Source organism: Schistocerca serialis, chromosome 2, assembly GCF_023864345.2.
Source record: "Schistocerca serialis cubense isolate TAMUIC-IGC-003099 chromosome 2, iqSchSeri2.2, whole genome shotgun sequence".
NCBI classification, from domain to species: Eukaryota; Metazoa; Arthropoda; class Insecta; order Orthoptera; family Acrididae; genus Schistocerca; species Schistocerca serialis.
This window is the reverse complement of record NC_064639.1, coordinates 724,062,552-724,079,885: the sequence shown is the minus strand read 5'-3', so window position 1 is coordinate 724,079,885 and position 17,334 is coordinate 724,062,552. Positions and strand designations below refer to the sequence as shown.

At 41.5% G+C, this 17,334-nt stretch overlaps 1 protein-coding gene across 1 annotated transcript in view; it reads left to right on the top strand.

Moving 5' to 3' along the window:
* The first annotated feature begins 8,129 nt into the window (after window positions 1-8,129).
* Window positions 8,130-17,334, top strand: part of LOC126456361 (juvenile hormone esterase-like) — a 172,046-nt gene continuing 162,841 nt past the window's right edge. Inside the window, exon 1 of the mRNA XM_050092115.1 lies at window positions 8,130-8,351. Coding sequence (XP_049948072.1) covers window positions 8,130-8,351 — 222 coding nt within the window. The remainder of the gene's footprint in view (window positions 8,352-17,334) is intronic.

The following is a 17,334-nucleotide window of genomic DNA, read 5'->3' as shown; positions in this document are numbered from 1 at the left end:
TGGGTGCTGGATACTTCCCATGTGTTCTCAATTTTTGGGTTGTGTGGGCTCACTGGGTCAGTTAAAAGTATTTATATACAATATTGCATCATATGCTGCAGACTGTAACAGCAATATAATCTTGCATCCAAGTGCAGAAATACAGGATTGACAATGAAACAGAAGCAGTTGGATTTAAAGAAAACTACAACGTGTATTGCGAGTCCACTAAAACTGCTGAGATCAAACTGACAACAAAGAGTTGTAGGGCTTCTGCATTTTGAAACATCATCTATTTGGTTTAGACCTTTTGATAAAATGAGGTGAGAACTCACTAATAACACTGCAATCAAATTAACTGCAACTGTTAAGTGGTAAACACGCATATGTTTCAAAATTTCAGTAGTCAACTACACTGATGATATGAAGCCCATCAACTACAGTGGCACTCAGTGTCAGTCAAAGGGATAAGCAACAGTTCACAGGCACATAAATCCTAACAATTCAATATAATAATAGAAGATAATTCTATCTGGTCACATAATCATGCCATCAAATGATCTGTGGGGAAGGTAGACCAAAATATGAGACTTGAGCAGACCTTGGGGTGTGCCTTACCACAACAGTGTGGCAACTATAGAATGAAAACTGTGCTTTTTATGTTTCTTCCTGACAGCTGATAACATTTGTACATATATCTCTCAGAAACTCTCACTTAGCAAACACTCACACAAAATGAAAAACAACATTATGACAACAGGGATTTGATATAGTAACACAGTGAAATCTCACTGTGATGATTTCTGCTGTAGCTTTATATGTAGGCCAAAAAATGAGCTGTGTGTGGGTGCCATGGTGATCAAGAAATGTGCAAGTATTGTCAAGTGAGTAATGTTCAGGGCAATACCAATTGGCATGTACATGTAGCTCAACAGTTTGTCATGGTGCGCAACGTGTCTTCACAGCCCAAATTGGATGGATGTGTGTTAAAGAGTTGTCTTGATATTGATGCTTTTTGATTATAGTTTTCTTAAAAAATACCAAGCTATGTCGTAATGGAATGTCACTCATACACTACAGAAACTAAAGGCATGAGTTTGAGTCAATTTTCACTCTCAAAAGATATTCAACTGCAGAAAGTCTGGATTACAAAATGGCAGTGAAAAGTCCACATCAGTGTTTCAACACCTGCCATGTGTTTTTATTAAACTGTATGCCCAATGGTTATGTTCATTGTGAGTGAATAGGAATTATTAATCTCCCAGGAGAAAAATTTTTAACTACATTTATCTGAAGCAAATATATTGATTTTTCTCCAGAAGTTATAAAATTATATATCAGAGTGAAAATTTTCATCCACATGGAATTCCTGAAGTAAATGATGAAAGCGAAAAATGCAGTGGCAACTCAGAAGAAGAAATACCACTAGCAAAACACTTTATCCACTAACAAGAATTTGCATTAAATAATTTTTATGTTATTGTTATTGTTATAGTCTTTAGTATAAGTGCTAGATTGATGCAGTTATCCATGACAGTCTTTTCTATACAAGCCTCTTCATCTCTGCACAACCATAGCAGTATATATCCTCTTGAACCAGATTACTGTGCTGAATCTTCGATCTTTCTTTATAGCTTTTACAACCCACATTCCTCTCCATTGGCAAATTAACTATTCCTTGATGTCATATGATAAGTTGGTTCAACATATTCCTTCTTTTAGATGAGTGTGCCATAAAGTTCTTTTCTCTTCCATTCAGTGCCTCTTCATTAGCAACATGATATATATCTCTATCTTCAGCATTATTGTGTAATACCAAATTATAAAAGCATCTAGTCTCATATTGTCTGTGCTGCTTGTCATCCATAGTTCACCTCTATATAATGCTACACTCCAGATGAATACTCTGAGAAAAGACTCCATAACACTTAAATTTATATCTGATTTTAACAAAATTATCTTTTTAGAAAAGCGTTTCTTGCTACTTTTGGTCTACATTTTTATTCTCTTTACGTTTGCTGAAGTCAGTTATTTGCCTTTTCAAATAACAAAACTCATCTACTACTTTTAGTGTCTCATTTCCTAATCTGATTCCCTCAGCGTCTGATTTCATTTGATTACATTCCATCACTTATGTTTTACTTTTGGTAGTGTTCATCTTTTCAACTCCCTAGTCATGCAGTTCATTTGATCTACAAAGCCCTTTGTTGTCTCTTACAAAAAATGTCATCTTTAGTTCATTTTTCAGATTTCTCTTTGGTTTCCTTTACTGTTCACTCTATGCACAGAATAAATAGTACTACTGCATGCAACTACTCAAAACAAGAAATAAGCTAGAAATGTATTATGGCCTCTCCAAGGAAAAAAGAGGAATATAATACTCTCTACAAAACAAAAATGAGAATAGTGCAGTTTCATAAGAGAAAGGGAGACATTATTAATTGAGGCAGCTGTAGATAAAGAAGAGAATATTCAGCAGACGTATGGTTGTCCATAAATGAAGCGAGAGGAAAAGTAACAAAATGGACCAAGGACAACTACCCACTGAAAGATGGAAAAAATAATGTAGATCCTCTAGAAATAGCAGTCACTCTTAACAGATATTACATAACCATAGCAGATGAATTGATATGACAAAATAAAATAGATGAAGTAAGTACAATGACAAAAATTCCACATATAAGTCATACCATCACATTAATCCCAGTAACATATATAGAAGTTTCAAGCTCAATATAAAAAACTAAAACTAAAACATTCATCTAGCTTAGATAGTGTAATATCACATCTCATACAGGAATATAAGGAAAGTTGGGGCCTCTTCTGGGGTAGTGTCACTGTGCTGTGACACCACCTGTATGGAAAAGAAAGAAAGGAAAGTGCATTGGAATTGTGCATAAAACATTATTTCTGAGTATGTGTTCTCTTATTTGAAGAGGTGTGTTAAGAGATGTGTGCTCCTCCAGCAGTTTCCAAAGTTAGGAGCCAATTCCAGATTGATGCAATCTACACTCACAAGCACTGTGTATAAAAGCAAGGATCTATGTTTCTACATGGTTCTTATGGTAGAGGTGGAGCCGAAATTGTTCTGACTTGAAGCTTATGTTCTATCTGTTAGAGAGCAGTAAAACACAGAAGCTACAGAATCACAATTCTGCCCTCTAGCAAGAATGGTAGAATACATTCTGTATTCAATGTTTCTTTAATGCAATGTTTCCATCTTGCTGCAAGTTAAAGATAATGCATTTGGAAACAAAGATTAATTCTTAATAAAATCAAATACAGAAATAATACACTTAAATATCCTTGTAAATAAATATATATGATTCTAAATATCATTATGCCATTAGATTTTGAAACAAAGTGGCATTATTTCAGTATTCATATATTTTAAAACATTATTTGTGGTGTCACCACCAGACACCACACTTGCTAGGTGGTAGCTTAAATCGGCCGCGGTCCATTTAGTACATGTCGGACCAGCGTGTCACCACTGTGTGATCGCAGACCGAGCGCCACCACAAGGCAGGTCGCGAGATACGGAAGAGCACTCGCCCAGTTGTACGGACGACATTGCTAACGACTACACTGACGAAGCATCGCTCATTAGCCGAGCAGATAGTTAGCATGCATTGCTCATTAGCCGAGCAGACAGTTAGAATAGCCTTCAGCTGAGTCCATGGCTACGACCTAGCAAGGCGCCATTAACCGTATCTGAAGACAGTCTTATTTGTATTACCAAGAGCGATGTACCACAAGGATCGAATAAAGTTAAGTATTCGAGGAGCTGCATACTTTTCTTGTTAGAATTCAATACTTATCCTGTTCCAGAATTCACGCCCGTCTGCGTTAGATAGCGTGCATTTAGGCCGCCTCTATCTACAAGGTGTTGGCACACTTGCCAACACATCATTATTGGTACAGAAAAAAGTAACATATTTACCATGTGTTGAGCATGTGTTACACATTTCTGAGCATGTAAATCACCACAACGTTATGATTTGAAGCTCCAGGAACCCACACAACGCACATGAATACATTTGTAATAGCTGTAATATAATGTTTGGTGTGATGTAATACATGATAGGGTGACTGGCTCGATGAAACCATGATGAGGAATGTTTACCTGGGCATGCTTAAACAGCTCCTGCTACCACATATTGAAGATCTGCAGCCATCCGTGACCTACCAGCATGATGGTGCACCCCCATGTTAGATTTGGAATATGCAGTATGTACTGAATGACACATTTCGTGAGAGGTGGTTGGGTCTTGATGGTCCCATCGCATGGACCCACACTTCCCTGATGGCATGCCATTAGACTTCTATTTGTGGATAATTATGAAGGATTGTGTGTACACAGCATTAGTTACTGACATTATTACCCTTCATGCATTGGTCACGGAACAGAACTATTGATTCTGCAGCGCTGACTCCTACATTGCCAAAACTTCAATATCACCTTTATGTTGTAGAAGTAATGAGTGGGGAACACTCTGAAATAACTCTGAGAGATGCTAAACGTTTTACAAGCAACCACAACACTCTGCCTCTGATAGTGAGACTTTATGGATAAATTTTATGGAAGAGCTCCATTTAAGCCTAGCTGTTTCTTTTGATACTTTGGCCACATGTTTGTATTCGGCCTCATGGAAGTGAGAAACTTAAGGAGTTCTTGGACCACCTCAACGGCATTAACAGTAACATCCAGTTTACCATGGAGGTAGAAGAAGACGATGCATTTCCCTCCCGCAGCATCCTGGTATGCCGCAAAGGAAATGGATACCTTGGTCAAAGCGTCTTTAGAAAAGCCAACCACACGGATATGTACTTGCACACCATCAGCCATCATCATCTGGCGCAGAAGCGCACTGTTTTACGAACATTGTTGCATTGTGCAAGAATGATACAGACACTGATAACCTGCCCCATGAGCTGAGCCAACTACAAAAGGTCCACAGGAAGAATGGCTGTAACGTCCATCAAATAAAGGACGTGTTTTCAAGCAAGACTCACATTAAAGCCACCAGTGGAGAGCAGGAAAAGAAACTTGCTTTTCCGCGGTTCTGTGGAGCCATATCGGGCAAGCTACGCCGCCAGCTGAAACGATAAAAGACCAAATCTATCTTCAGGCCTCATACAAAAACCGAGAGCAGTTGAAGACGCAGCAGTCTCAGTACACCTGAGTGAGGTCTGCAAGATACCCAGCGAGTGTGGTTAGCTTTATGTCAGACAAACTGTACACTCAGTGGAAAAATGCAGCAAGGAGCGTGAGAGGCTATATCATCTATGCTACCCTGACAAATCTGCTTTAGCTGAGTATGCTTTAGAAAATGGACACTGGATTAAATTTGACGAAAAATTCGTCGTGGCTCGCACTAACGGCTTCTGGAATTGTGTAAGTAAAGAAGCTATTGAAATGAAAATGATGGATAACATCCTAGACAGAGACGAGGTCGTTGCAAGTCAGCAAGGCGTGGGATACAGCGATCGCGCGTGGCTGAAGTGGGCACATCAAACGCCGAGACAATGTATGCCCATATACGATGATGCCACAAGCGCCAGTGAGTCACATTCGGCAGCTAGTGTAGGTAAGGAGTGTGTGAACGGGCCACTGGCAGTCATACCACTTGACAATGGCCAAAGAGCGCTTGTCCGAAAGATTGTGTAATTTTAATCACTTGACAGCATGAAGGTGGTTCATTGAACCCTCTGCCAGGCACTTTATTGTGAATAGCAGAGTAATCACGTAGATGTAGATGTAGACGCAGTTGGAAAACCGAGGAGTTTTATTCAATGTTACCACCACGAGACACTGATTCTTGCACTTTATAGGTAAGTTCTTTGTCCGCCTCTGTAGCTGAGTTGTCAGCTTGGCTGACTGGTTGTAGGGAACCCCAGGTTCGATTCCCAGTATTGCCAGGGATTTTTCGTCGATGGGATGGCTGGTATTTGGTGCACTCAGACTTGTGAGGGCAGCAACGGAGCTACTCGACCGGTTAGTAGCGATTCCAAGGTAAAAAAAAAAAAAAAACGACAATGAGCGGGAGAGCGGTGCGCTTGGCCCCTCTACACCTTATCGGATGACGCCGTTGGCAGAAGATGGTAAGGTGTTTGCTCGGGCCCCATTGAACTGTTTAGGGCCAGTACACGGAACTTTACCTTATCTTTACCTTAATAAGTTCAATGGTCTCTCAGTTACGATGAACAGCATAAAAATGTTTCAAATGGCTCTAAGCGCTATGGGATTCAACATCTGAGGTCATCAGTCCCCTAGACTTAGAACTACTTAAACCTAAATAACCTAAGGACATCACACACATCCATGCCCGAGGCAGGATTCGAACCTGCGACCACAGCAGCAGCGCGGTTCTGGTTGAAGCACCTAGAACCTCCTGCCGAGCAGCATAAGATTCATGTCTAAAATCAAAAACTCTGTTTAGAACTTCCGATATCCTTCATTTAAAAACTGCTAAACCATTGTGCTCCAGAATAAATGTGAAATGAATGCGATAAAAAGAGACCGCAAATCTACACTGGCGGGAAAAAATCGCATGAATAAGAAGTTGTGCGACATAAACGAAAGTTGGTAGGTGTGTTTCTACATCTGAAAGACTATGTCTATTGAAATTTCGTGCCAGTCGCATAAGACTGGCTGTAGCAGCGCCATTATGAGGATGGAAATCAGGTGTGCTTTAAATAAACGTTACAACGATTGTGAGCTTTAGTTACCTTTGAGGCGACAAAGACGCCATTATCAACACCTCACTGAGTTTGAAAGGCGTTGTGTAATAGGACTACGAGAAACTGGAAAGACTTGGCAGGAATGTAGCTACTCTATATGACTGGTAGCAGCGGTGATCACGTCCAGACGGCACTACGATCGTGTTCAGAGTGTCTCCCTGGTGCATCGTATTGCACCTGCAGCAGGAATTTGAGCAGCAGTTGGCATCACAGCGACACAACAAACCGTTACAGATCGGTTATTTCAAGGACAGCTCCGGGCCAGACGCACTATAGGGTGCATTCCACTGACCCCGAACCATCGTCATTTGCGACTTCAGCCTTCAGCAGCGTCAAGCGAGAGCTCATTGGAGGGCAGAGTGGAATTCCATTTTTTGATGAAAGTTAGTTGTGCCTCAGTGCCAGTGAAGGCTGTGTGCTGACTAGGAGGGCAGTTGAGGGCCTGTAACCAACCTCTGTGTGCTAGATCACTGGACCTACACCTACAGCTATGGTCTGGGGTGCGATTTCGTATGACAGCAGGAGCACTGCCGTGGTTCTCTCTCGCACCTTGACTGCAAAATTGTGCGTCAGTCTGGTGATTCGATCTGTTGTGATGACATTCATGAACAGCATTCCAGGGGTTCTTTTCCAGCAACATACCGCTGTTGTAATCCAACATGCTTACAGAGTGTCGACGTGTTGCCTTGGCCTACTCGATCAACAGATCTGTCTGCAGTAGAGCACTCGTGGCACATCATCGGACTACAACTCCAGCGTCATCCGCACCCAGCATTAACCGTATCTGTATTGACCGACCACATACAAGAGAGAGGGAACTGCATCTCCATCCGACATGTGTACAACACAGTGCATGGACGTTTGCACGCTTACATTCAACATTATGGCGGTTACACTGGTTATTAATGTAGTAATGTACCAGTATGTCACGTTTGCAATGGTTTATGTTTCGCTTACATTAACCTTAACTATGTTGCCTAGACAAAGGTATTCCGGAAATTTCATTTTTTATTGTTTTTCCATTGGTATATACGTAGGAGGTCGCCAGGGACGTACGGATGCAAAAGAAAAAAAAAAAAAAAAAAAAAAAAAAAAAACTTCCTTGCGCCAGGATGAACGAATATTGAGCTAAGAAGAAAGCAAGTGGTACATTGCAGGGTAAACGTAAAAATATAAAAAGTAGAAGAGGATTCGTTCCGGATATTCTGTCGCCAAGTGAGAGTTTATGTATTTGGTCATTAGCTAGTCATTGCCAGCTGGGTTTAATGGGTGTCTGTATAGAGGACATACGAGCCAAGTGATGTTCCGGTGATGGAACAATAAAAAACGGAGGCACCGGAGCACAACGCTTCCTGCGCGGCTAGCGGATGCATGAAAACGGCGAGAGCGGCCAGTGCGTGTGAAAAATGGGATCGAGAACGTTGTGGCGGCTGCTGCTGCTGGTGGTGGTGGCTGCGAGCGCGAGAGCGGCTCCGGAGGCGGTGGGCGGCAGCGGGGGCGGAGGAGGCGACGACGGCGTGGTGGCGCTGCGGCACGGGGGCCGCGTCGCGCCCGTCAGGCTCGCCTGCTGCCTCGCCTATTTCGCCATCCCCTATGCCAAGCCCCCCCTCGGCCACCTGCGTTTCAAGGTACGTATCCAAAAGGCGCAAAACGAAAATGGTCAGATCGCTGCTATTCCTACTTGTAGGGCGCTGATGACCTCGATGTTGAGCGCCCATAAACCCCAACACACACACTCCTACTTGTATAGTAGGACAAACTGCTTCAAATGGAGAAAAGCACAGCCACCAAATAATGTCAGAACAAGACTGACCTTAAATAGTGTTGCAGATCCCTGGTCTGTGACTTGGGCTAATGCCTTTGGTTAGAAACAAAGTGTCCAACACTGACATATTCTTGAACTGAAAGCTTTTATAGCCTTACTTGTACACAGCCACAGATAAACCTTTACCAATGGGTGGAACCGAACGTATTATTTTTCACCGTAATATAAGAAAAGGACTTTGTTCATAGCGACAGCTCTTCTATCCGGGAAACCAAACCACATGGCAGAAAGGAAAAAAATGAGGTGTGTTTGCCGTATCGGCACTGCCAAGCATTTTGAACAGAATTTGAACTGTCAGGAATGTTACTCTCCAGGCTGTGTATACTGTGTGTACGGATTAAATGTTTTTGCCTTTCCGCGATCGATATAAATTTCGGATGTACCCACCAAGATAACCGATGAAATGTGGGTTAAAGAGTGTGTGTGTATGACAGACAACAGGACCCGGTACTTAACTGTAATGTCTGCGCTCTGGCCTCTAAAAAAATTCCGGCAATTTCGTCTCTGTTTCTCAACCTTGCTCGTTTAAGAAATATTGGCATACCATATGGTTAATAATTAAAAGTTTTATCTCAAAATTTCCGAGAACATGGGAAAGTCCACTTTGTTGGAACATCACTTGCGTATGTTCCTTATTTTCGTCTTAATTATTAATATTTTTCTATGTTATTTCGCTTTCATAACTTTGAAAATATATCTCAGCCGCGGCGGAGTTGCTCGCATCGTCTTCTGAATTTCTGGCGCCACTAGCTTGATCTGTCGTGTGGTATTCCTCTGATTAGAAGCCTTTTAAGATCTGTGCTCGAGTTTGTTGGGGGCACGGGTCGTGTTGTGGCGTGGCGAGTTGGGGAGTGGTAAGTGGAAGCGTGCTGGGCCCATAACCCAGAGGTCCGTGGATCTGCTACCCACTGGCCACTCCCCAACTGGCCACGCCACAACATGCCCCTTCCCCATCAACAACTTCCAGCAAAAATCTTAGTGGTCACAAACCAAAGGGACATCACACGACAGATGGAACTAGGGGCGCCAGGAATTCCAAAGACGACGTCAGTATCCTGTAACTAGCTGAGGTCAGTAAAGAACTAATAAGCTAAGACAATATTGTATAAATGAACAGTTAACTTAGAGAGTCTGACAGACACTATGATACCAGTTACTTTACAAAATCGTATGATACCAGTTAGGGTTAACTGTTGGCTGAAAGGAGCAGAAAATAATAACACTATATAGAATAAGTGCGCATGATTGTGCAGTATTTTTAAAACATTGAAAATGAAAGATCATTGACATCAAATTGTATTTTCGAGCATTTGCATTTTGCGTAATTTTACCGTATTGAATCGAAAATAGGCTACACTTTTTCTCCAGATTTCACCCTCGAAAAGTTTTGCTGTACAAAAACTGAGCTCATGTGCAACAATACCGTACAACTAGCGTCTGCGGCCGAATCTGGCGACAAGTCATTTTCTTACAAAATGCAAACATTTGCTGGTGTTTTACTGTCCTTAATATTGTGTAGGGCTGCCAATATTGTTTCTTTAGATTATAATTCAGTTTGAGTTTTATACTGGTAAGAAGGCCTGGTTTATGACGATATGAACACCATTTAGAACGAAAAGCGTCATCAAGCGAAGGACTTCGGCGTAGTTACGATGCAAACTTCAAACTTATAGTTTCGCATTGTGCCAAAATCACAACCGACAGAGGCTAGAAGAAAGTACGGACTGGACGAATCTAATGTGCGACGTTGGGTTGCTCCAGAAGAAAAATGGAAGAAGCCAGTTTCACCGAGAAAATCGTTCAGGGGACCGAAATGTGCCAAGTATCTGAAACTTGAAGCTAAGGTTCTTTCCTGAGACGATGGAATGTCTATCTCATGGGAAATTATCCAGCTGAAGACTCTGGAAATAGCAAAAATCTTAAACGTACCACAACGAGATTATTATTAGTTGGTGTCGTCGATTGATGCGGAGAAATGACCTTGCTTTCCGACGAAGTTTTACAGAGGGTGCCAGCAGATATCGACGAGCTGGTCAACTTCCAGCGTCACGTCATCCAGTTGCGAAAGTGTCACTCATACCCTTTTCATCAGATTGGCAATGCTGACGAAACGCTAGTATTTTTTGACATGAAGAGCAATACGTCAGTGGACATGAAAGGGCAAAAACTACCTCACTAAAGGAACCGGAATGAAAAAAAGGAATAACTGTGATGTTAGCTGTTACAGCCAATGGGGGAAAATTTACGTCACTTTGAAGAGAAAAACGATGCCCAAAGAAAACTTTCCTATGGACTTAATGATTCGCTGCCAAGGAAAGGGCTAGAGGACTACGCAACTGATAGTCGACTGGTTGTCCCCTGTTTGAAATTGCAGACCTGGAATACTGTTTGCTAGTGCTGAATGCTTTTCGAATACTTTTAAGGGACACCTGACTGCTGAAGTAAAAATTAAACTTGCAGCACACAAGACGGGTACTAGATGTGGCCATAAGCAAACCACTCAAGAACAACCTCCGAGTAATTTAGTTTGAAGAACAACCTCCGAAGAATGTATTCAGGCTGGCTTCTGGAAGAACACCATGTGTTTAGACCGTCTGGTAAGATTAAGAAGACGCCAGTCACTCGTTTGTGTGAGTGGATTCTTGCTCCATGGTCCTCAGTACCTTCACCATCCATCATGGAGGGGTTCAAGAACTGCTGCATATAGAATGCGCTGGATGGCTGAGGACGACATAGTGTGGGAAGAGAATGAAGAAAATAAGATTGAGAGTGATGAAGTGAATACCAGTACTGATACGATGAGAATAAAGAAGACAAAATATATTGCCAGTGTATTGTGATGTTTACAGCACATACGTATGTCTTACAAATAAATTTTTGGTAATTTTTCTCCTTTCAAACAGTGTGCGCCTAATTTGCACGCAAAATCTTTGCTTTTTATTTCTTCCTCGATATTTAGGGATGCGCCTTACACGCGGTGGCGGCTTATTTTCGGCCCAATAGGGTATTTCATTAAACCACATTTTACGTGTTAGGAACCGGCACAACAGTTTTATTTACATGTTCTGCAGTATGGTCGACTGTGTATTGTTGCGAACAAGTGCCAGAGCATTATTAACACTATTTGCTTTTCATTGTAAACAAACCTCGCCTTGAAGTCGTTCATTAAACGACATACGCCACTAAACGATTTCTCGGCCAGCCAGAATACTCCTGAACTCTGATTCGTTTGAATTGGTACTTAGCACTGTTTTTGCAATCCTGTTTTCGTTTCATTTACTAATTTTAGGTTCAACCGTTGTGTGCCCTCACAATAGGGTGTATCAAAAAGAATAGTCTTATTTTTTAAAATCATAACTATTACGCTATTTGAGATATTTGCGTGAACAATGTACTGTTGGAAAGCGCAAACTCTCGAGTTTTACGTGGGTCCCGCTAGGTAGCATCAGTGTGCGCCCACTTTAGTTCTAGTAAAAATAGTTCTTTTTGGTGTATTTTACGTGGCACGTTGCCGAAACACTGCAGAGCTTATTTTGTAGTTCATGTTTCAGTGACGAAATGGCTCCTCAATGCAAAATAGCAGGAAGTGATGTCACAGAGCTCTTAGAGTGTTAATTCGTCCCGTGTGACGACAGCTTTATTGAACGATCCTGTAACAAAATAGGCTGCTGTCCGTTGGATCTTCTCTATATGCTTTATTAATTCTACTTGTTAAGGATCCCAAACTGATGAACAGTATTCAAACATCGGCGGAACAAGTGTTTTCTAAGTCACTTCTTTCGGGGATGAAGTGTGTGTCTTTTCGCCAAGTTAGGCGCAGTATGTCAGTTGTATTTGAATTCAAGGTCAACTGCCAGTCCCTACCTAAATCCTCGATCCTCTTCAGGTCACACAGCATTTCGCTGCAGTAATCCAGCGTTGCGTCTTCCCCACAGACAACAGCGTCGTAAAAAGCCCCACAGAGCTTCCGACGTTATCCTCTAAATCCGCGTTTCTCAGTCTTTTTTCCTTTGGGGGAAATCAAAGTTATGTTTTAAACTTTCGCGATACCCCTTCATGCGATATTTTTCCTAGTTGCAAAAAAGCAAACACATAAATGGTTCAAATGGCTCTGAGCACTATGGGACTTAACATATGTAACATCAGAGGTCATCAGTCCCCTAGAACTTAGAACTACTTAAAACTAACTAACCTAAGGTCATCACACACATCCATGCCCGATGCAGGATTCGAACCTGCGTCCGCAGCGGTCGCGCGGTTCCAGACCGAAGCGCCTACAACCGCGCGGCCACATCGGCAGGCGAAAACACATAAAGGACATACAATTTATTTTTTATTATTGAACGACTATGAGACACATATTTTAAGAGACTTTTGAATAGGAACATATGAACATACACATAAGGTAAGCAATAAAAGAAACTATTACTTTTAAGCATGAACATAAAAAAGCACATACGTAAAGTACAAAGAACACATACTTTGTTAGGGACGAGTCCGCAGCTCGTGGTCGTGCGGTAGCGTTCTCGCTTCCCGCGCCCGGGTTCGATTCCCGGCGGGGTCAGGGATTTTCTCTGCCTCGTGATGACTGGGTGTTGTGTGATGTCCTTAGGTTAGTTAGGTTTAAGTAGTTCTAAGTTCTAGGGGACTGATGACCATGGATGTTAAGTCCCATAGTGCTCAGAGCCATTTCAACTATTTGTTAGGGACGACTAAGAGACACAAATTTCACAAAGTGATTACGTAAGATATTTGAATAGAAGCATATAAACAGATAAGAAACTTATTACTATTAACTCTAGCTTGACCGTGCCATTTTTTATAAGACGGCCGGGCACGCGGTGTACTTTGTACTTTGTAAACATGTATGAGCAAAATAACAGTTTCATCTTAGTTTAATTAAACAAAAATAAAATAAACTTAACTCGAAGCATTCCCGTTACATCAGGTCCCAGCCAACCCCTTATTCGACTGCTAATTATCTCGTAAACAACTGTCTCATTGTGGGACTGCTTGTAGCTCGGAATCTCGGACATTTTCCTGCACGGATCATAAATTTTTTCTCACATAGCTCGCTGTTTATTTTATTTTACTGTTGCTCACTTGGACGTATAACAGCATAGCTTATCACAGTGTTAGCTGATGGAATAATGAAGGAATTGGTACAGGCTTGCAAATGTAAAAGAACGATGGAGCGGTACAATACAATGCTATTTGTGGTTGCCTCATTTTATACATAGGCGCGCCAGCTCGAGGCTTAAACAGGAACATAACAGATATAAAAAGAAATAAAACTTAAAACTGGTGTGATACTTGTCCCTGGTGATTTTTGCAAAATAGGTCTATGCGGCACGGACTATTGACAGACATTCTCTAATCTCGCCGTCCACATCAAGGAGGCGATGTCTGTGCTCACATTTTATATTCTTCAGTGTAAAGAATCCAGACTCGCACAAGTGGGACGTCGGTAAAGGCAGTAAAAGAGATACTGCTTTATTCGTGATATCCAGATATCTCTTTTGAATGAGATCCAAAAAACATCGGAAGCATTTTCTTTAAATTTCAATCTCAGGGTTGTATTCGATGATACTTCGATAAATTTCTCTTTTGCGGAGCTGTTTAATTCTGGGTTGGATACTTTAGCGTCGTCAGGTGCAAACAATCACTCCCAGCCAGTAGCCGAGACCGAGAGAAAGTATTTGGATATCCTTTCTTGCAACTGTGATAGGTGCCCTTTTATGTGTTCCTTTATCTGATTTTTCCTTCTGTATTCCGCTCAATTGATGCGATAGGTAGTTGGAAAAGCAGTTACATCGTTCTCTCCTACGGCCGAGATCCAATAGACGAGTTTCCTCGAAAATGCGCTGATCTTAACACGTGATGATATCTTTTCATACTGTCCCCGCATACTTGAATTCAAAGCATTAAGGTTGTTGAAAATACGGGAAGATACGCCAGCTGAGCACACCATACTGGCTTTTTAAGACACTCACAGTAATGAAACTTATTACTATCACTAGTTTCAGAAATATGCCAGTAGTTCGTCTGTAAGTTCTAGAATTCTCGTACGTATTTTTCCTATGGAAAGCCAACGGATTTTGCTGTGGGATAACAATCTTTTATGATCTGCACCCGTTTCTTTTCAGAGTTTCTCAAACACTCGCTATTTTGCAGGACAAGTTTGTGCATAACTGACCATCGGAACAACGGTTTGAATGACTTCATCCAAACGATTTCCGTCCGTCGTCCGCACCACTGAAGCCTCTGTATGTAAAAAGCAGTGAGTAGTTATTACTGACGCGGTTTTATTCAGAGCACGAAAATTAGAAACCGCTTTACATTTGCTGTCACTGCAGCAGCGTCATCAGAAAGGGAGCCCAAACGATAGTTTGTAGTGGGGTAGGGAGTGATACACTTGTGGGTATGGAGTATTTTTAATATTTTGGAAGGCAGATGGCGACTAGTAAGTAGCCATAAAAAAGTTTCACTTACAAACCTCCTAAAAACCTGCTTTATATCGACTTTTAAATCATTATCTTGAAAGAAAAGCACCTGACTAAATTATATCTTTTTTCGTTCCGCTGAGAGCTAGAGACGGGGGTGGGCGGGGGCGAGGCCCTCTTTACATCTGAGTATGGGTGCCCTTGGCTATCAGTACATGTAGCAATGCAGTCCGTCACTCGAGTCCATTATCTTGAAAGAAACTGTCAACAGCGGCAGTTGCTTCAGCTCCAGCGGTTGTTGTCCACAGTTCTCGACAAAACAGATATCGATCAATAATTTCTGATCCGTAAAAGAAATCTCACAAAACATAATAATCGAGCTTTCCCGTAATTGTAAGTGTTTTCTAATAACTGTAAAGCAAACTGCGTGTTTGTTAAGTTTTCTGTAGCACTATTTTGAATATCAGCTGACATATCCATAACGTGCCGATGAATTTTATCATTTGTCAGAGATACTTTCGAAATCTGCTCAACTGCTTCGGGCCTCAACATAGTGGCAGCAGTTTCTTTACGTGTCGCTAAAATAAGCTCGTCGTTCCAGAAATTTTAAATGATGCCAAAAGAAAAATCTTAGAGCATTAAACGTTTCTCCATCGTAGCAGAAAATACTTGATTGGAATTATCAGGCGCTGAAATTACTCTCGCGGCTTCTGAAAGACGCTGTGGTGGTTTCGTTCCAAATGCATTTCAGCTTGTTACGTACCACTGACTCAATTGACAACACTGTGCCACACACCGAACATCTATGAGTGTGATTACCACCCACACCTGTTCACGTAAATCCAAAAATTGTACGTGTTCATTCCTCTTTCTAGTGTCAATTATGTTGGACATCGTTTGAGCCTGGATTTATGTTTTTCCGACTAGTAGATGACGAAGACGGATCAATTTCTGTTCTCCTTAGAATACTGATATATTCATTTCCAGTCTCCTCAGATGAGAAGAGCTATCGACATCTAAGGCTTTATTTTTCCTTGTTACAAATCTGTTCATAATGAAAAGAGCACGCTAGCAACTAACAATCGCACAAATTTACGGAAAAGATTTCAAAATTTTACCGAGCAGCGAAACAAAAGACACGCGACGGCTGATTACCAAACAAGGACGTTAAAATATTCTTGTTGCCAAAAGGTAAAACGACTGAGAAGTTGATGTCGGCCCTCGTATACAGGGCCGTCAAAAGCAGTCTGAAAAGCTTGTAAGGGTGGCTAAGGGTAGGTTTTGCTGAGAAATTACACGTTGCGCCATTCCCGAATTAATTAGTACTGAAGTTAGCCAATCAAGCAGCTGCGCGCGCCAATTCAAGCGGCCCACCAGATACGGTGTCGCCAAACGTGTCCATCGTATGGTTTCCCCAAGCCGAACGATGCAAAAATTGGATTTGAGATGTTAGAAACAATCTAACCCGAGCCAAGGGCTGAACAGTCTCGTGCGCTGCCATCTACACTATGAGAACAACTGCCAATTTATTATACCTGGCAGGCCTCTTGAATTTGGGCACGCAACAGCCTGGTTGGCTAACTTCAATGCTAATTGACTCGGAAACTGGGCTACATATCGATTTTTTCATTAACAGTAATTTCTCACCAAAACCTATATTGCAACATCCTTACAAGCTATTCAGACTGTTTCTTACTGCCCTGTATGCACAGTCATCTAGGGGTGTAAGTGCAGATATTGTGATCGTTGCCACCTTAATATGTACCCACTTCACTGTGTTGGTTGTTTTTTCTCTACACCTAACAGTCTTCCCACAAACACATCATATAATTTACTGCCGGGTGTTTTCTACACAGACATGACTGCACCACTACGTGGACTACACCTGTCACTACAGACAATCCGTTTTGGGTAACCAACTAAAAACATGCTACTCCTTATAGCAACTATTATTAGTCTGCAAATTAAGTAAATACTGATGTAATGTTGTTCAGCAGACTGACCTAGCCACTACTAAAAATGTTTGCTTTTATGCTCCTAACACCCTGTACAGCGAACTGAAACAGGAATAATCCAGAATTTCCAGATAACCGCTTTGAGTATTCACGGACATTTTTTACTGACGGAGCTGAAAATGCCGACGAAGAGACAAACGGTCACAGATGCCGCACGCCGCAAAAAATGGGATTCTTTTGTGAAGATTATTTATGGAATGAGTGATCGTTCGTTCCAGAGTCGAATGCAAAAAATATATAATTGTTATGACATAATACATGTTTACATGCGTATAACCTCGTAAAATGATGGGTTGTTCCAAGAAAAGATATGGTGAATTTTGTTTTA